The 20,967-nt window shown below is 43.5% G+C and overlaps 1 protein-coding gene across 3 annotated transcripts in view; it reads right to left on the reverse strand.

Annotated features, from left to right (window-relative positions):
- Nucleotides 1–764: 764 nt before the first annotated feature.
- gramd1bb (GRAM domain containing 1Bb) overlaps nt 765–20,967 on the reverse strand; it is a 140,896-nt gene continuing 120,693 nt past the window's right edge. For 2 of the 3 annotated variants that reach the window (XM_056283005.1, XM_056283004.1), the window contains exons 5-19: nt 13,985–14,069; nt 12,684–12,787; nt 12,431–12,526; nt 11,501–11,581; nt 10,663–10,778; nt 9,939–10,101; nt 9,167–9,359; nt 8,470–8,613; nt 6,329–6,447; nt 6,003–6,145; nt 5,581–5,684; nt 4,860–5,160; nt 3,389–3,496; nt 1,949–2,069; nt 765–854 (exon numbers count right to left, since the gene is read on the reverse strand). In XM_056283005.1, the coding sequence (XP_056138980.1) occupies nt 765–854; nt 1,949–2,069; nt 3,389–3,496; nt 4,860–5,160; nt 5,581–5,684; nt 6,003–6,145; nt 6,329–6,447; nt 8,470–8,613; nt 9,167–9,359; nt 9,939–10,101; nt 10,663–10,778; nt 11,501–11,581; nt 12,431–12,526; nt 12,684–12,787; nt 13,985–14,069 (1,968 nt within the window). Of the gene's footprint in view, nt 855–1,948; nt 2,070–3,388; nt 3,497–3,644; nt 3,657–4,859; nt 5,161–5,580; nt 5,685–6,002; nt 6,146–6,328; nt 6,448–8,469; nt 8,614–9,166; nt 9,360–9,938; nt 10,102–10,662; nt 10,779–11,500; nt 11,582–12,430; nt 12,527–12,683; nt 12,788–13,984; nt 14,070–20,967 lie in introns of all 3 variants that reach the window. The other variant, XM_056283006.1, reaches the window with a different exon arrangement.

Raw genomic sequence — 20,967 nt, forward strand, 5'->3', positions numbered from 1 at the left:
ATACTTCAGTGTACATCCTTCTACCGCCATGCCAACGATCCTGCATCCATAATGCACCTACTGACCAGTGTGGAGCTTTGTAAAAGGGACACTGCAGCGAGGACCTGCAGGGGTGATTGTTTTGGAACAGTCGAGAGAGTGTAGAAAGCCTTTACGACTTGAAAGGACCCTCTTTCTTTTCATTTATCTCTCCTCTTGCTCTGTTCTTCTTTTTTGACACACACAGACAGGAATTGGACCATGTAGCGCTAACTGAAGGAAGCTAAGTTGACTAAGTGCATGCAGCAGATTTCCCTCTTCGTCTCCTTGACTCTTCTCATAGCCATGGCTTACCACAGGATGCTCTTGAAAAAAAATACATCAAATTAAAAGAGAAGAGAAGGAGAGTCAAGGGGTGGTCAAGGTGTACAGGATCTACCACCTTCCCACAATGCCTACGTGCTGTTGGGCACACCTCAGTTCCTGTCTATGACGGTGTGTGTGAGTGTGTGTGTGTGTGTGTGTGTGTGTGTGTGTGTGTGTGTGTGTGTGTGTGTGCGGAACTTCCTGTCGTGGTTTCTCCTCACTGGAGTAGTGACCTCTTGAGGAGGAGGATGGGCTCTACATTGTCCCTTTGTTGTCCCCGTTGGGGATCTGCTCACTGTTGGTCCTGCCTTGCTTTTTTCTGTCCTCTGTCTGTCTTGCTGTTGCCTGCATACTGGTACACAAACTGAACAGGTCCTACTATATTGCACAGCATGCCCTCATGGCCTTGGAGTGGTGTGTCAGTGATAGCGACTTCTCTTCTCTTCAGCCTCAGGGCTGTAGTCCCTTAAGCCAATTCCCTGCTGTAGGTTCAATAAAGAGTCTTTCATCTAGGCAAGAGGAAAAAGAGAAAAACAATCAGTGAAATGGCTTGCATGATATAAATCAATCAAAAAGGATGCACAAGAAAAAAAGGAACATTCACCAATTTTCTGAGATTGTTAATCTGTCAAGTTATTTTTCCTCAGATGTGTTCATGCATGCTCAATAATCCAGGTAAGAAAATCAAAGAAAGTTGAATCAGTTCATAAACGTTGTGACCAGATGAACTGATTCAACTTTCTTCGATTCCTCAAATGTTGTGTTTTTTTTTTAATCAACTCAACAGATAGTATGAAAGCCGACAGAGAAATAGAAAACTGGTGAAATGGGAAAGAAGTTTGTGGAACGACATGGTCCAATGCTAATGATGCTAATGCTAATGATGTGCATGTGGATGGGGGACAACTGACCACTGGCTCATGTTACTACCGCATAACTGTGCACAGAGAACGCTGAATACCACTTACTTAAAACAAAATTGTGTAATTTTTCTATCCATTTTGTGAACTAGATGTAATTGTTTCCTCATGTACAGGCAAGGACGCTCGCTACGAGGCATGATAAAAAAAGGAATGTGGGATTTTAGATCTTTTGTTCTTCACCAATGGACCACACATATCTTGCTGCAACATCTACCATCAACATGCCAAGAGGAAAACATCTTAAATCCCAGGTGCATTTGTATCATGCCTCGTAGCAAGCGTCATATCCTGTGCATGAATAAAGGATCACGTCTGTTTCTCTGCTATCACAACAGTTCTGCATAGCTTGTCTCACCAGACCATTTGAGGAGACAGCAGTGGAATTAAGTGGTGTATTGAAGCACCAGAGGTCTAAATTTGTTGTGTACACACTCCAGAGCTTAATAAATTAACAGAAAAAACAAATACCCAATGTTGCTTTAAAGAATACTGTGACTTTACAGCAAAGAATTATAGCATCATAAAATGTAGGTAAAGTTTTATTTCACTGACATAAACCAATTGCAACAGTAAGACTATTGCTATGATTGTTATTTTCCCAGGGCTGTGTAAGCCTCTTAGTGCTATGTTTCTGCTAGAATGTGTTATAATCTTGTAAGTGTCTCTGTATGTCTCAGCACCTGGTCTAATAGCACCACAGAGGACTTGATTATCTCTCTCCACTTCTGCAGCTCGGCATCATGGTAACGCTGCTGTGACTCCAGGAGCTGAGCCCACTCCATCTGCGTCTGAGGCAGTTTACTGGTAACACATCCGTTTACACACACACACACACACAGGGCAAACCCAGTGAACCATGACTGCCATTTTGACAGAATGCCAACAACAGTTTAGTTAATTGTGTCAATAAACCCACAACCATTTCAGAGGTGTTTTCCTAACCCTCCTCAACATTAATATGGCTATGATTGAGTGGTTGGTGGTAATAGCAGCATTAATGTTTATGTTCGAGCCTGTGCTTATATTATATGTGTGTAAGCCAGTAGGCCTTCTGGGAGAGAAAAAAAAACCTGGCCACCAAACAGCAAAATTGTGTTCAGTCTCTGCAGCATTAGAAGAAAAGAAGAAAGCCACTTTATTTTTTGTCATTGTACAGGTTACAATGAATTTGTTCTCTGCATTTAGCCCATCCTATTGTATAGGAGCAGTGGGCAGCTGCAGCACCCAGGGACCAACTCCAGTTCTTCTTTCCATTGCCTTGCTCAGGGGCACAGACAGGAGTATTAACCCTAACATGCATGTCTTTTTGATGGTGCGAGGAAACTGGAGCACCCGGAGGAAACCCATACAGACACAGGGAGAACACACAAACTCCACACAGAAAGGACTTGGGATGGCCTGTCGTTTGAACACAGCACCCTCTTGCTGTGAGGCACAGTGCTAACCACTGGACCACCGTGCCGCCTCACGATTAGTTAGCTAGACTGAGAGGCAGACACTTTCAGTATCCTTACATACCTCAAATGTAATTTAACTACGTTGTACCTACGTAATATTTAAGACTGAATCTGTGATTTTCTCCATGAGTAAATTGTTATTTTATCCATGTGGACCATTGAATCACTGTATAATAGTAACTGGTATTTAGGTCAAGGTTGGAGACGCTCTCTGTATGCTGCTGTTGGAAGGATCAGGATGAGCACTGATGCAGCGACAAATACATTCCTACTCAAACAGGAAGAAGGACTGAAACATGATGACAATGTGGCGATGTTTCTGTTGGACAGCTAATCTACCAACTCCACATTCAATACTATGGTACAGTAGCATCCCCATTTAATTTGATGTAGTTTGTAATACATTAGATTGCCTGTGTAGGGACGCCATCTTTAAAACAGTGGGAACTGTTTGTTGCTCAGCCAATGGCACACGAGCAACAATGGCTGCTACTCCTTGTTTGTTGTTCTCCCTGACAGACGGAGGGATGGACTGGGGAAAATCACAGATTTCAGCTTTAAATCTTTTGTAAACAATTGATGTAAAAAGGCTGTGAAATGTTTCCTTGTAAGTATTTGCGTTTGGTTGCATTCCTATTTGACTTTGCATGTGTGTGTATCTACCTTTCGTGAAGCCGCAGACTTTGCCAGGTTGTAAGCGACTGTGCAGAGTACTCCAGCATCCACAGTTTGTAGAAGAGCATCATGTTGAGGAACACCAACAACACCAGGCTTAACAGGGGAAGAGAGAACAGCCAAGATGAAATGAGCTTTTAATATCCGAGCTTTGTAAGCATTACATGTCCAATTAGCTAATCAATGAAAAGTGGCAATGAAAACCAAGCCAAAGCTTAGATGATTGGGAAAGGTATGCATGTACCTTAGACAGATCCTATGGAGAGCAATAGAGGAGGAGAGAAGGGTTACATTCAGAACAAATAAAAAAAATGTTTATATTAAAACCAGCTATTCCCCTGGCCCTCGATTGTACCAGATAGGCTCAGATAAGTGCTTTTGTGTGTACACAGCTGGGCTCAAAAGTCTGAGTCCACTATCAAGACCTGTGTGTTCATCACTGATCCAAAAATAATACAATAACACAATTGTCTAAGTTGATATAGCTGAAGTAATACTACATCTTTTTGGTTTTTATGAACACACATCAACATATTTTGCGAATATGAAAAGAAAGTCAACAGTTCTGTTATTTGGTATATCCACCATTTGCTTTAACTATACCTTATGTTATATCTGGCATCACTTCTACAAGTTTGTGCAGAATTTAAGAATCCAAATTATTCCCACACTCCTTGAGAGCATTAAAGGGGTCATTCTGTACTGTTGCAGAGAGCTTTGCCTTTTCCCCTTTTCAAATGCTCCCATAGATGTGTGATGATGGGGTTAAGGTGGGAACGCCATCCAAGTCAACACTTGTTGCTCTTCCCTGGACTTCAAATAGTCCTGCCAAAGCTGTTTTGGATCATTGTCCTGTACGAAAATGAAACCTCTTCCACACAACGTTAAAGAGTAACTAAACCGTAGACAATTTTAGTGAGTTTGTTGCTATCTACAGGTTAAAACAGCTGCAGCTAAGAACAGTAATAATGGATCTGTTGGATTGCATTGACCGACAGACAGACAGACAGACAGGCTGACAGATAGACAGACAGAGCCAGCACTAACAATTGTCAATAGTACATTTCCCACTGAAGAGTCTCAGAAAGTGCAGGACATTTTTTCCCCTCTGCCTAGCAAAAAAGACATGTCAGATTTAAAATAATGACTTACAAGTTATCTAAACAAGAGTATGTAAATTACCTAATCAACAAAAGCAGCAGCTTAAACCAGTCAGTCATAACTGTTGACTGATTTTTAGCTGAGGGGTGTTTCCCTTTAGGAATTTGCTCTACTTCATAACGATGTTGTTTTTTTGGATAGATTCTTACAGCAAACACCAGTGGTGCAGTTTTAACTAAGGATGTGATGCAAAACATTTATTTTTGGAGGGGTGTGGTGGAAATAAAAATACCCAAACGTAAAAAAATTGCAGGTCATGTACATGATATACTTTGTGTTTGTATGTGTTGTGGCTCACACAAAGCTGATGATGAGCAGCAATTTGGAGACGCTGTAGAGCGCCAGGCCTCCGGACAAGTGATGGTGCTCTGAGCTCTGATGTCGGGTCTGGGTGGAGCCCGCCACCTGTTTGATGCGATGGATAACCTCCTCATCTGTTGGGGTGGTAACGGGGCTGAGAGCCTCCTCCAGGTGCTGGCTGCGCATGTGAGGGAGCGGCCTCTTCCTCCGCCTCACAGTGGAGTTCTTTCCCACTTTGGCCTTAGGGGATGGGTGGTGGGACTCAGTTAGCAGCTCCTCCACCTTCGACAGCTCCATCTCTGAGAGGAGGAAAGGAAACAATTGTATCACATTCTTCTCCATTTGGAAGCTTTTAAATTAGTTAAATTAGCAGATCATAATCTTTGTGAGTGCTCCTAAAGGGGTCCATATGTCTTTTTTTTCTTTTTTAATTTTCATTCCCAATGTCCCTTAAATAGGCATGTCCTATTCCTATTCTCTGAAAGTCCAGCCATTGTAACTGCCAGCTGCAGATTTTTCTAAGCAAATGTAACAAGTGTGAATGCTTACTCCATCTCATTCAAATCCATGCACTGCTGTAATAGCACCAGACCACCTGTATCCCCAGAGCAGATAAGGGTCTAATTTCTGTTTCAGGGACACTCCAGGTATGGTCTCACAGGAGACTGAAATTCCTCACTGACCACTGGGTCTTCATACCAACATGTGCTGAATCTTACCAAGATGGCGGAAATTCTCATCCAGCCCACTCCAAAAGTTCTTCTCAATGAAGCCTTTAACCAGTCCCCAAGGTTGCTTCCTATAGCGCAGCTCGGTCGATACCCTGAGGAAGATGGAGTCAGAGAGAACATTAAGAAACACATATCGAACATATTATGACATTTCAAAACCAAATAATTAAATAAACATCAAGAGAATCTGCTTCTTGTGATTGCTCATCTTTAAATCGATTTTTTAAACACAGTGACAAATTCTCCATTCAAAATGATATCATGTTCACCAGTTTAATATCAGTGGATTATTCCAGCCTCATTCCGGAGGTGGCAATAATCTAAATCACACTTCCACATCCACATGTTGCTCAAACATGACTGGAGGGTGAGAGGTCATGGGGCCGAGTAACTGATCTCAGTTCACTCACCTTAACCGACACTTGTTCTTGGCCACCCTAGTGAGCATGTAGCGGTTGAGGGTGTAGAAATAGTCATGATAGGGCACATCATGGGTGATGACCTCAGCGTCGATGATATAGCACTCACTTTCCTGACTAGCCTTGTAAAGAGTCTGACAACAGAGAGAGAAAATGTGGCCCAGTATAATAATATTCTCATTGGATTATTTCTTTGAAAGTGAGGTAGAATAAAATGCATGCTTGCAATATAACTAATTTTTTTTCCCTCTACATTGTTTTTTGGGCAACTGTATGCTATCATAATTTTTTCTTATAAACAGATGAGAAGACTTTACTTGTGTCTCAGTGACTGTTGCTGTTTTAGGCGCAAGTGGATTGGACAGTGAAATGGTGTACATGATCTCTCTGGTCTGGTTTCCTGCATCCTCCTTCTTCCAGGGGTGATACACCACATCTAGGTAGAAACATAAAATGAGAGGAAATTGTATTTGATAATGAATTATATATAAATAAGCTAGACAATGTCGCAAAGCAGCATCACAGTCATGTCTGGGGCAATCAATGGATTCAAGTAAGTTTTTATGCCTTTCTTTAATGATGTAAGTGAGTCTAAAGCCCTGATAGATGATGAGAGCTCATTCCACCATTTCAGGGCCGGGTAAAAAAAAAAAAAAAGAAGGTCTGAATTTGGAGCCCAGTCCTTTTGAACTGAAACGTGCAAACCATCTAATTCAGTCAGTTTTGAATGCAAACAACAGGGGGCGACATGACAACTTTCCCTCGAGACAGTCCACGCTAGAAAAAAAAGGGGTGAACAGGAATCTACATTGAAAGGAGTGTACATAGTTTTGCAAGTAAGTTGGTACAGTTTTCAGTGCAATATGTTAAACTGTCCAGAAAGCCAGCTAAGTTTTAACCTGGGAAACCAGTGAGAAGTGCACTGCAATAGTCTAACTGAGAGATGACTGGTGCTGGCATCAGGCACTGAGCAACATCATCAGATGAGTATGACTGGATCTTTTGAAAGTGTCAAGAACGTTAGATATTCGTGGTATGGCCAGAAAAATGAGAGACAGTTAATTCTGTTTTTTTTTCTTTTCCCTGAGGTCCTACAAACACCCTTAGAACTTTGTGCCACTGCAAAATTTGGAATTACGTCATGCAACCTTTGTATCAGTCAATATGCCAAACATATATACTAGCCTTTGCTCCTAGTCAGATATTTTATACTATTCGAATGGGAGCTCCCTCTAACTATTGGTCTCTGGATTAAAGACAATCGGAAAAGATGGACAACACTGTCACAATGTCATAAATACTTTAACATGCCTCCTTTCTTTTCTAATTATTACTATTATTTCAACATTTTGTTTATAGATATTATTCATTATTAATTTTTTATTTTACAGCAGTATTATTTTTGTTCTAGTAATGTATATGTTCAATTATTAAATGTAATTTTAAAGGGGCAATTGATGTGGAAGTCTGTTGAATAAGGGAGGGGGCAGACATGCACAGAGATGTGCACTGTTCAAGTAGTTGTTGCTGTTCTTTCATAATTTCAAATACAAATAAAGATATGTTGATCATTAAAAAAAGAAAAAGAAAAAAGGGCTAGTTGGCGACCACCAACCAGCGGTTCCTTGCAGATCTGGAGATCAAGATTATCGATGTACGAAGCTGGATCAATATTTCCCAGCATCTTGTGTAGGCACCTCAGTGTCTACTGGTGGAGAAGAAAGGTGGAGTTGGGTTTTGTCAGCAGAGCAATTGTAGGAGAAACTGTGTTCTAAGGTGAATGGACTAAGAGAGGTAGTAATGAGTGAAAAAAAGAACGTGGCCGAGCAGTGAGCACTGTAACTTGTCTGGGGCTGGACACCTGACCCTTCCGTCATATGTGGTATGACCTCCCTGTCAGATACGACTGCATCCCCAGTGTCATGCCAATAATGCCCTGGTCCATGAATGGTGACAGGAGAATCTGTTGATTCATTTTGTCAAAAATAGCAGATAAGGCAAGAAGTATGAGTACTGATGACTTCAAGGCAGCTTTGGCTGAATAGAGTACTTCATTAAGTGCAAGACAAGCAGTTTCAGTAGTGACGACTCTGAAATTGAGACTGATTTGAAGGGACAGCAAGACTGGATGATAGTTTTGGACCAGGGAAAGATCAAGTTCTGCATTTTTTCAGTATCACTTGATCCAACTCTGGTCTATCTGGTCACATCAAAAGGAAGTTTTGTTTTTTTGGGCTGCATGTTGCACGTTAAGGTTTCTTTTGAACACAGGATGTGGTCAAAAACATTTTTGCACTATCTGTAATCATTAGAGTTCTATCCTGTTTTATGTAACATCAGTCCTGAATACTGCTCAGTGTCATGACCAGAGAAAAATAATATATGATCCAATAGAAAGTACTGATGCGCAATCAACAGTTAACAATAATAAATCCTAAATTCAAGAAGAAATACTGACCTGAGAATCGCCGCTGTTCCATGAAGTCACTCATGAACTGCGACTCTGTGAAGAGGATGTCATACAGCTTGTCCACGCTGAACTTGTAGATCTCATTAATGTACTGTCTGCCATTCAGATCATCATGGAAAGCCTGCACCTCACCTAGCCATCAGAGAGACACACAGGCACTGTGAAAAACAACATCACTGGTATTTAAGAAGGTGTCTTTAAAGGTCAATTTTTTATCCTGAGGAAAGTCAGTCCATACATAAAACATTGCTACTTGAACAGCCCATTTGAAGAGCAAAACCTCATTGAACCAGCTGCCATTACTCCATCCCCAAAACCAAATCTCTCAGTAAATTTAGGCAGGTACACAAGCAAGATTTAAGCCTGAAGCAGTGAAAGTACTGTAAAATGTTTGTCTTCACCTTTAAAGACTAGTTGCTACAGCATACTTAGTGTTCACTGTAAACACCATTTAAATATTGTGTTCCACAATTTATAATCTATGCTTCATAATCTAATATTGTGTTCAATACTTAATAATATATGCCCTGCTTCACATTAATTCCCCATTAAGACTGATATGGATTCAAAAGTTAAAAGCCAAAAGGACTTCAGTTTTTCACATGGATTCAGCTGGTTGGTCCACTTCATGGAGGCAACATGTGTTTAGAGTATCTTTGTGTGCTTGGTGTCGGGAAAGATTCACCCTCGTCATGAGTCTCAGAGGAGTCACTGAGCTCAGTGGGGATGTCCTCGTTGTCGTTGAAGTCCAGTGAGGGGGAGGGGACGGGGCCACTGGGACTGCTGGACTCGTTGCTCTTTTCCACTACCACCAGCGGCACATCCAGGAACTCCCCATCTGGCACACAGTCTGCATACTCCTCTGATGGCAGGTCAAACTGGGCGGGAAACGGGGGGGGGGGTGAGAGAGAGAGGTGTGAGAGAGAGAGAGAGAGAGAGAGTCAGAGCAACCCATGTGCAACAATACATCTAATTTAACAAAGGAGGTAATATGGAATTTGAGAGCTTAATTTGGCCTTTTTGTCATCATTCTTCTCTTCATTGGGAAGAGAAAGGGAACAAATGTTATGTGCCATTAGACAGAAGTAAGAATGGTTTAACAGATTTAAAATGGTTGGTTCAGCTAGTTTTGGGCATGACGTACAAGAGCCGGGATGTTGTTCTTAGTTTAGTCCCCACAGCACCTCATGGACTGCATAAGTTACATAAAATGCACAACTCTGGAGAGAGCTACTGCTTACGAAATACCCTGTGATGTTTTTTTGAATAGCGCCACCCTGCATCAGTGCACAGGCTCAGCCACCTCAGCAGAACAGATGGGTACAGAAATGGGTGTTTCTGTACTAAGAACTCTACCCAACGGCTATCCTGCTCAAGGTGTAGCCGTCATTTGAGTTTTGCCTACAACTGTGTTTATGCATCTGTTTATGTGCATCTTATGCAACATACAAACTCACTGTGATGGGTGCATCACTGTTTGTCAGGCTGGGGATGGCGCTGTTGGGGATGACCTTCTTGTGCACTGGAGGAGGGCTTCCCTCAGGCTTGGCCTCAGCACTGCTCTTGGAGGAGTTGTCATTGTTGATCTCATTCTCCTCATTTGGAATTTCTTCACAGAACCTGGGAGCAGCAGCACACCAGGCAAGCAAGATGTTTACTGGTCTTTGCAATAAAATGTTGTACTTGTAAATGTGCATTGTGTTTGGTTATCTTCTGAGGGCAACTCCATTAGTGTAAGTAGATTTTGACAATCAGAGTCAAGTAATTGAAAGCGCATTTCATGTGCTTCTGAAACACTGAGGTGGTGAAAAGTTAACTGCTCTGTCATAGGAAGCCCACTTAATCTACAAGGAATTTAAAGCAAATAATGCCGGGATACTTGCATTTTAATGCACATGCATCTGAGAGGGTGTGTGTGCTTCTGTATCTATGTGAGAGTGTGTATTTGTGTCAGCATGAGATGGAGGATGGGAAAGTAGGCGACAATGTGTAAGCCTAAGTGACTGAGAGAGGAAAGTACACGTGTATTTGTCTGTGTGTGTTTAAATCACAGAGCCAAGGTTCTCATAACAGTGACACTACCAATCAAGTGTCTCTTAACCAACCATGTCAATTATATATGACAATATTTATAGCCTTCACACTGGAAATGAATGGGCTAACTTCTGTAACCTCACTTACCCCATAGTATTGAAATCGTCATCGGGGGGAACATAGTCCTCGTCGTCACTGGTAAGACCCAGTTCACTGCCATAGCACTGATGGACAAAGTGCCACAGCTCCTTGGGGCACAGTGGCTGCAAAGGAAAAGATAAAACAATCAAAAAGGAACCAGCACAGGGGTCTGGGTAGTGTAGCGGTCTATTCCTTTGCCTACCAACACGGGGATCACCGGTTCGAATCCCCGCGTTACTGCTGGCTTGGTCAGGCATCCCTACAAACACAATTGGCCGTGTCTGTGGGTGGGAAACCGGATGTGGGTATGTGTCCTGGTCGCTGCACTAGCACCACCTCTGGTCAGTTGGGGCGCCTGTTTGGGGGAACTGGGGGGAATAGCGTGATCCTCCCACACGCTATGTCCCCCTTGCAAAACTCCTCACTGTCAGGTGAAAAGAAGTGGCTGGCAACTCCACATGTATCAGAGGAGGCATGTGGTAGTCTGCAGCCCTCCCCGGATCAGCAGAGGGGGTGGAGCAGCGACCGGGATGGCTCAGAAGAGTGGGGTAATTGGCCAGATACAATTGGGGAGAAAAAGGGGGGGGGACAAAATCCCCCCCCCCTAAAAAAAAAGGAACCTGCAAAAACTAAATGGAAATATCAAATCACTAAATGTGATTATTGTTCAAAATGAGAAGGAAATAGAATATCCTAATCAATTTTATTTCAAGACATGCCAGGGTAACGTACATCAGTGGTAAATCTTTTGTTTTTTGAATGTTTAAGGCATTCTGAGTTAAGTGTAAGATGGACGGGGAGATGACTAACTAAGTGACGGGGTTATTTCAGGTTGTCGGCTCACCTTGTCCAGCAGAGCATTCTGCCACAGTCTGAACATCATCATGTAGGTCCGGTCCCTGGCCCCGAATGAGGTGAAAAAGTGCTGTGGAAAAGGAATGGTGGTAGTGGTAAAGATGGGTAGTGTTTAAATATTATGCTACTGATTTAGATAGAGAGACCCCTTTTAAATGTGAAGTTTAAGAAGGGAAGAAGTATCTATTGCCAGCTCACACAGCATAATTGAAATTCTCATAATTTCTCCATATCCATCCATGAATACACGCACATACAACGCTCACTACATAGTCTCCTACGCTCCTGGATACATGCATCTCTTCAGGCAGGCTGAACTAGTGGTGCCAAGCACTAACAGGCTGCAATGATTTGAGCCTGTCACCACTTTGTAATGCCAATTCTCCATTCTGTTGGAAAAGAGAAGTGACACAGCAAACTCCCTTTTTATTAGTCAGACTTCCCCAAATCTGGGCTAATCATTGCAGAGATAACACTCCACTTGTAGCTATAATACAGAGCAGTCTTCCGTATGTCTTTGAAATGCCACCAAAATTGTATGGAAAAGGTGTTTTGTCAGTGAAGTCACTCACATACAATACACAATTGTGAAAACGACAATCTACTCCCTGGTTTGCTGCTACCTGATAACAATGCTTCATACATTTGATGGGGCGAATGCCAGCGAATGCAATACTATAAAGACAGCAATTCCCTGATTATCTGCCAGTGATGTCATTGACAGACACTTTTCCCACACAATTTTGGTGCCGTTCAGAGACACACAGAAAGCCGCTCCATACTACGGCTGCTAAAGGAGTGTTATCCCGACGACATATATGTATTTATAGAGAGAGATAATGTTGAAAGTTGTGATGTGTGCATGCCTTATTTACTGTGTACACCGAACTAATCTGTGTAGTTCTTCTATGGCCCTTACCTTCTCATTGTCTGTGCAGACCTGGATGGCATTGGGGATGAGGCGGGCAGTTTTCTCCTTCGTCATGGAGCAGATGTCCTTTAGCCGCACCGTCAACTACACACACATGCACGCACGCACGCACACGCACACACACACATATACACACATAAACACCAAGAAATAAATAAATAAATCACCACACGCCACATTGTTGACCACACAATAAACAGGTATGAGAAAGCAATGAGCTCCACAGAGTGCACGTATGTACCAGTGTTTCCCAGCGGAAGATGTTGCTGTAGAAACAGATCCAGTTCTCAGAGAGGTAGAGTCGTCCCTGAAGGAGGATATCCCGCTGCAGGGCACATGAGTAGTCTGCAAACACACAGGACACAGGGTCACAATGAGGACACACGTCTCTTTTCTGCTACGCTAAAATCAAAAGCAATAGTCTGAGCTCAATTTTACACTAAAGCTATTTTATGAGTTTAAGAAATGTACTGGCAAGTTGGAGCGGGGAGTGGTAACAAGGCAGATGGGGGAATGGGAAAGAATAGCGCGCAACAAAGTGCTGACAGCATTGGCAATACATTGTATATGCTTTAGCCCAGGGTCAACAAACCGTCTCACACCACAGCCCCATTTTATATTCAGAATATTTTCACAGCCCAACCAGTCTGCCATCTGACAGGGAGGAACGTACTGTCATGATGGAAACATCGTTTGACACTAGACTGCCTATATCATACATTCATTCATTCAAAATGAACAGATTTGGATTTATCTTGTTGCCAGAGGTGCCCACAGGATTTTTTCCTGTGGTATGCAAAAGACCAAGCAAAACAACAAATATAAGCACCATGTTTGACACGTGCATAGGCTATAATACAACAATAACCTATCCAATATTTCATGTTCCATCCACATTAGCCTGAACAGCAGAATATGGGTATGAATAGTTAATTCTAGCAAACTAACCCTGTAGTTTGGCTGTGGTTGCATCATCCTGGAGAAAGAAGCTGACCTGACTATTTTAGTTCCAGCTGGGAAAAGGGGGCTGCCATACATGAATACATTGCTACATACCCTACAGATGCGGATGGTGCCAAATTGAATGTAATCTTTGTTTTAGCTTTGGGGTTTGCAAAACTGGCAACAAATGGTCCATGTTTGCACGGCTCAGCAATAGGTGGCGGGCTGGTACAGGGTCACTGGGGACCATTGCCTCAACCTACTGGGAATGTTAGAACACTGCAGTTTAGTGTTTAGAGTCTAGAGTTTTTCCTCTATAACTTCAGTAAAGAAAGATGAAGACACTCCAGCAACAACGTCAGCTACATACTTTTTATATTGTTAATGAACTAAATCCACACATCTATTTCATAACCTAGACGTGTGAATCGAGCCATTTCAAAATTTACCTATTTGACTATTTCTGCTGTCAAAGGACTGTATTAAGAAGGTAAACAAGTGGTGAGTAGTAATAGCTTTGTAATAGCAAGAAATGCAGCTATGGACGGCTAGTTGTCATGAAGTCCTTTGTGTATCTAATGTGGGATGCAAGAAACTCACCCACAATGAGTCTCTCAGTGTCAGGGAGCTGCTTGAAGAGTTTCCTGAAGTCCTCATTGCGCTGCTTGTATGTGGGGCTCAGCACCTTCAGTGAGAAAGGCAGACGTGGTCTGATGAAACACTGAAGAACACATGGACGCTCCCAAAACCCTCCCTCATCTTCATAGTCTATCACTTTTCAGTAGGAAGTGAGACGACCTTGTTAAAATTTCTCATGTTAGTCAGGATTGGGTTGCTTTTGTTTTGGTTGGCCCTAAACACATATTGAATCAATGTGAGAATGGTGGTGGGGGGTTTTGACAAGCACAGCAAATGGAAGTAAAGTGTACAGCATGCAGAAGTGCACGGTCCACCCTCAGGCTGTGTCAGAGACCATACTGAATACCAGCGAGCTGCTAAGCACCATGTCACAGTATCAGCCCGCTCCACATCATTCAGTTAGCATGCCGCCGCGGTTGTGAGCATATTTAAGCTACATTACAGTCTAAGTACAAGTACAAGTACAACAATGTTTCTCCTACAGGCATTTGCTCAGTAATAAGAGGTGGGACAACTGAAACAAGGGCTTGTGTTGTGTACAAAATGTGCTTTAATTAATCTGTCAAGGCATCATTGGCATTGTATGCATTTTGTACTGGAAAGAACGCAACACTTTCAATGAACATGTTTTTCTTGAGTTTTTTTCCTCTCTCCAGAACTATGTCTGAATCATTCTTGGACTTGAATTCAGTGGGTGTGTTTGCAGAGGGATCAGTAGGGAAGCCCAGATGATTAAGCTGGTTGCGTTGTGAAAGCTCTTGGTGAGAGTGCCAGATGCCCTCCTCAGAAGAGAGCGCCATAAAAGAACGTGTGCCAACACAGGGACAAAAGGATCTGTTTGAAAAAAAAAAACCCTTTTGGATGAGATTCAAAGAAAAAAACCAACTTGTTCACATTAAAATCATCTTAATGTCCTGTACTCATTAAGAAAGGACCAGGAGGATTGACCCTCTGAACAGAAGCATATCAATAGACTTAAACACGGGAGATAACTACGCCTCCAAAACACCATAGCACAATGAAGGAAGATGGATGGAAAGTAAGCGACCTCCCTCAAAGCCCTACATTATATCCTGAAACCCTACTGAACTACTTTCAAACAACTCATGATGTGACGTTCCTCTTTATTTACCTTCTTTCAAAACACCAACCACAGCAACTTCAGTACTACCATGACCACAAACAAATACATCTCTTTTGTCTTGTAAGTCCACATCACACAGCAGCCATGCCACGAGCTCCAGACAGTCCAGACAGGAAGGCTCAGAAAGCCCCTGGGAGACCTCAGATAGCTGTGACTCATCTCAACAGCAGTTGTTTCCTTGAGTGTAACTGTGAGAGGCAGCCACAGCATTGCACTTAAGGCAGTCAACAATGCAACAGAAACCCAACCGTAAAACCAGACCTGTCGCTGCCTTCTTCCCCGCCTGCCTTTACGGCTCCAGCTCTTTTCATGGGAGGTTAACCAAACTAACAAAAACCATATAGTTTGGTTAGACTCCTGGTGCTTTTATACTCCTATATGAAGGATAACTTACAGCAGGGACCTCCTCTGTGTCCCAGCCCGGGTCCTGGAGGTCTGTAGAAGCCCAGCCCCACTCCCAACAACCCATCTTGCCTCGGGCTTGACCCTGCATGAGCCAGCCCGCCAGCGCCTCGTCCAGCTCCAGCACAGCCTCCCACTCTGCCATCGTGTACTCCTCATTCGCTTCCATAGTCCTCACCAGAGATCCTTATGGCACTCAGGTTTATGCCACAGCTTAAAATCTGCAATTACCCCGTTGGGGGGTCCTCTGGACATAGAGATGGAGCGCGCACAGTTGACAGAAATTGTCGTCCAGCGATTTTTGAAAAGCTGAAGGAAAGTGCCCCCTTGTTTTGGGTGCTGCTCCCTTTCAGCGTAGAGTGCTGGACCCAGCTGACTGCAGCCACATGATCCTCATCTCGCTCTCTCTGGCTCCCTCTCCTTCTTCACACACACGCACACGCACACACACACACACACACACACACAGGAAGACGAGTTACGGCTGTTGCCCTCTAGTAACCCTGGCCCACAAGTCTTTTATTATTATGCCCCCCCCCCCACTCGTCCTGGTAAGTGTGTGCTGTTGTCCAGGTCTGAATGCCTCACTATTACGCTGACGAAGACCAGCAGTGAATGAAGCAAGAGTAAGTGACGTTTTTCCACGCAGACGAAGATTGTAAACAGATGAAACGGTCTCACGTTGAGAAGAAAATTTAAACAAATAAATAAACAAACAAACAAAAAAAAAAATCAATGGAAGAAAAGCCAAAGGACCTAAATATATCAGTCTTCGTAACAGGAGAGAATTAAAAGTTGTTTTTTTCCTCCAATAAAACCATCTTACTAATCTGAGGTTCTGATCCTCCCTATTTATAGCAGAGACGGTTTGTGTGAAACAACGAGGGGGCGTCTCTGTTCGGGGGTTAATGCGTGTGGTTGGTCCATCTTGCTATGTGACGACTTGATTAGGTTGCAGTTGACAGATGCAAACTTAAACCACAAAAACAAGGCCATTAATCATGACAGCGAGTGCTCCAGGGCGCACTCCTGCACTTAAAACTCGGGACGTAGCAGCTGGACTAGTACAGAGTCCCTATGGTCATCCTGACCATTCATGTTAAATTAAAACTCACTCTCTCTCTGTCTGTCTCTATCTCCCTCTCTCTCTCTCTCTCTCTCTCTCTCTCTCTCTCTCTCTACTGAGGTCACTGTTTCTCTTGTTTCGATCTCCACAGACAGGCTTTGCTTATTATTATGATGATGATGATGACAGGCTTTGCCTATTGTGTGTGCATCGCTGAACAGACAATGGCTGCAGGTGTCCTGCCACTAATTCCTTTGAGGCAGCATCTTGGAATTTAGTCATAAATTCCTCGTTTTCTGTTCTGTGGTGTTTCCATTTCCCCTTTCCAAATGGGGCAGCGGATTTCACTTGAAGAATTATCCTAAGCAGTTAACTCCTGTGAAAAATAGCGATGATCATTCATGAAGAAAAAAAAGGCTCTGATTGCAAATGTCTTTACACTCTGGATAGAATGATGAAATTTCAACAGAGTGACGGTTCCTAAAAAAAGGATCTGCAAGAACAACTTTTCCCTCTAAATTATTGCCATGTCTGCTCACAGGAACTCCTTTTCATTCACTCAATTCATTTTGTAAAAGACAGGAAGCGAGGTGGGTGAGGAGAATACTGAGACTCATACTGCGTTGCCTCTGCAGGTAAGAGTGTGCTCGTCCTACAGACAGCAGGGTCCTCAGTCTGAGGCAAGGATGGAGATAAAGACAGTATTCATGGAAGTGGTTGATCATTAACTTTCTGAACAAACAACAAGCAATGGCAGAGACTGGTGCTGTTAACCAGGGTGGGGTTTGACTCCTTAATGGGGGAGGGCTGAGGAACGGGTGTGTGTGTGTGTGTGTGTGTGTGTGTGTGTGTGTGTGTGTGTGTGTGTGTGTGTGTGCGTGCGTGCGTGCGTGCGTGTGTGTGTGTGAATGCCAGAGAGAGAGAGAGAGCGAGAGAGAGAGAGAGAGTATTTGCGGTGTGCATGTGTTCAGGGTTGCCAACAATAAGCCCATTCTTTCACTTTGGTCTTCCATCGATTGATGGAAATATATGTGTGTGTGTGTGTGTGTGTGTGTGTGTAACAGCAGAATGTGGGAGATAAACTGTACAGAACTGATAAATGGGTAGCCAGTTTGCAAACAAAGTCAGTTTGATTTTTGGGATGCATCATTTCAATAGTTAGCCCAGCTGAGTCAAATTGGCTAGGATCTGCTATTCCATAACACATTTTCTCTTGTTTGACAGGGGCTACATTATACATTTCAGCACTAGACGCTAAAATCACTCCAAAAATGAACCGCTGCTTCCATGTGACTGATACGGACCCGGATCTGTCCTCTCAGGACTCCAAACAATGAAAGAAAGTGAGTGATGGGCTTAAAAGTAGTTTAGTATGGGGCGTACGGGTAGCACAGCGGCCTATTCCTTTGCCTACCAACATGGGGATCACTGGTTCGAATCCCCATGTTACCTCCAGTTTGTTCGGGCGTCTCTACAGACACAATTGGCCGTGTCTGAGGGTGAGAAGCCAGATATGGGTATGTGTCCTGGTCACTGCACTAGCACCTCCTCTGGTCGGTCGGGGCGCCTGTTTGGGGGGGAGGGGGAACTGGGGGGTAATAGCGTGATCCTCCCATGTGCTACGTCCTGCTGGCGAAACGCCTCACTGTCAGGTGAAAAGAAGCGGCTGGCGACTCCATGTGTATCAGATGAGACATGTGGTAGTCTGCAGCCCTCCCCGGATCAGCAGAGGGGGTGGAGCAGCGACCGGGACGGCTCGGAGGAGTGGGGTAATTGGCCAGGTGCAATTGGGGAAAAAAAGGGGGAAAAAAAGTAGTTCAGTAATCTCTGGGTCAGGGGCCGCAATATCTTTGCAGTCTCCTCTGCTCTTAGCGGCCAGTCTAACAAGGGCAGTTTTCATTTGCCTGGGTTCAAGGATGACACTGAATTTCCAAAATTTGAGTCTCAGGATTAAAACAAAGAAAGAGAGAAGTGTTGGTTAGTTCTTTTCTGATTCATCTAACTTAAATCCTCATCTGTGACATCTTCTTCATCTGTTCAGAGAGTACCACTATATCTCTCTGCCTGTTTGTCTCAGTCTTATTCTGGCAGAACAATGAAACCAAATCAATTCAAATACCGTCATGTGTTGAATGTGACCATCTTATTAACTGAAACAGGACATTCTGTGTTAGTTCTCTCCCCTTTTATCTAAGTGTGCCTTAAAGGATTGTAAGGCGGTGTGCCTGACAGGTCAGGGCCCTCGTTAGGACGGCTGGGTTTAATCACTGTGGGTTTGGTGCCGTGAGAAATCATCATTGCCACAGAGAGGAGCATATATATGCACATATATCAGGCTTATTTCATTCACTGATGAGAACAAGAATTTCAAATGTTAACAAAGTGAGAATGAGTGTGACTCTTAACTTATGAGGTACACTGAGTTCACAAGACATCGTGGCCACCGTCCTGCTGCCAGGCTGCATCTGTCTGTACATGTCCCACCGCAGCAGAGCCAAGGCTTAAAATAGTCCTTTATTTTCTTTTACCGTCCTTAATTTGATCTTTCATCCTGCATTTTTAAGAACCCCCCCCTTTTCTCAGAATTGTACTTGGCCAATTACCCCACTCTTCCGAGCAGTCCCAGTCACTGCTCCACCCCCTCTGCTGATCCGAGGAGGGCTGCAGACTACCACATGTCTCCTCCGATACATGTGGAGTCGCCAGCTGCTTCTTTTCACCTGAAAGTGAGGCGTTTCGCCAGGGGGACGTAGCACGTGGGAGGATCACACTCTTCCCCCCAGTTCCCCCTCCCTCCCGAACAGGCGCCCCGACCAACCAGAGGGGGCGTTAGTGCAGCGACCAGGACACATACCCACATCTTGCTTCCCACCTGCAGACACGGCCAATTGTGTCTGTAGGGATGCCTGACCAAGCCAGAGGTAACACAAGGATTCGAACCGGAGATCCCCGTGTTGGTAGGCAACGGAATAGACCGCCACGCCACTCGGATACCCCCTGCATTTTTATGACATTAACAGGTAAAATCAATAAGTGTTGATTGGATTCAAAATAAAAGCTTTATTTAATTGAAAGCGCTTGTGGTTGCAATATGTTGTGCAGTCATTGCATCCCGTGTCAGTGGTTAGTAAACTCCTCACTGTCTCTAAACCTGACATTTGCACCTTGTTTGGTATCAATATCCCAGTGTTGATCAGAGAAACATCAAATCTAGATGGTGACTTGATGTGCTCCTCTCATAGTTGTCAATTGGTCAAACAAACAGGAGTGAGTATAGACAAACCATGAGTCTCAGTGTATGGGATGATGCATCAGATGTAGCAGCACTCCTCTGCTTTCTCCATCCACACAGAGGCTTTTGACTGTCATACCTGAACAATGAAGCTAAAGGCTCCCATTATCCATACATAATGACACTACCAGAGACAGTAAGAGTTGTGGTGAGGGGAGCATGCCAAGACTAAAAACACCATGCTCCATTTGCCTTTATCGTTCAAGGCCATTCAAGGCTTGAATTGTGAAGTGATTTCTTTAATGGTCAGCTAGTCTGTTAAATATGGTGAACTGCTCAGCAGACTTCTTACCACCTGATAGGGCTTAGCTCCCAAGAAAGCACATCTAAGGACTTCGAAGATTAATATACACAACAGTTTGTGTATGTGCAACGTCATGAAATAAGATACATAGTCTATAAAATATTCTGTGTTTGTAGCTTAAGCTTTAGACAGATGGTTCAGCCATTGAAGTACAGTGGGTGTATTTCAATAGTAGAAGGTGCCTTACTGTCCTAACAGGTGGAAACAAGCTTGAGCACAGGTCAGTGACATGAACAGCACCGGGGTGGGAGGCGCAGTCCTCCGGCCGGTCGCAGGAACAAACAAAGCAAAGAAGGCGAGAGAAATCAAGGGCACAAGAAGACAAGTCATGCTTACTCTCAGGATGTGTTGTCTTTCATGCTGGGGAGAAAGGGAAAAGTATACAGACACAGGGGTATAAAAAAAGGAAAGAAATAAAAAATACACAAATGGGGAAAAAAAGGGCACCCAAATGAGACATTTCAGGAGAAACGAGGGTTTGACATTGTTTAAAAGTACGAAGTCCAACACTTGATCAGCAAAATCCAGTGGTCTTACATTTCACAACAGACACCGCTTCAATCCCATAGAAGAAACAAGAACTCGTTTAACTATAATCTGTGTGGCGGTTCAGAGCTTCTTTCAATGGCTTGACTGAATCTGCAGTGACTCTTTGTAAAAGGGGTACCACACCACCTGGTGGTAAAATATGAAACTACTAATAGAAGAAAGAAGAAAGCCACTTTATTTTGTCATT

Source organism: Lampris incognitus, chromosome 7 (genome assembly GCF_029633865.1).
Source record: "Lampris incognitus isolate fLamInc1 chromosome 7, fLamInc1.hap2, whole genome shotgun sequence".
In the NCBI taxonomy this organism is placed as follows: Eukaryota; Metazoa; Chordata; class Actinopteri; order Lampriformes; family Lampridae; genus Lampris; species Lampris incognitus.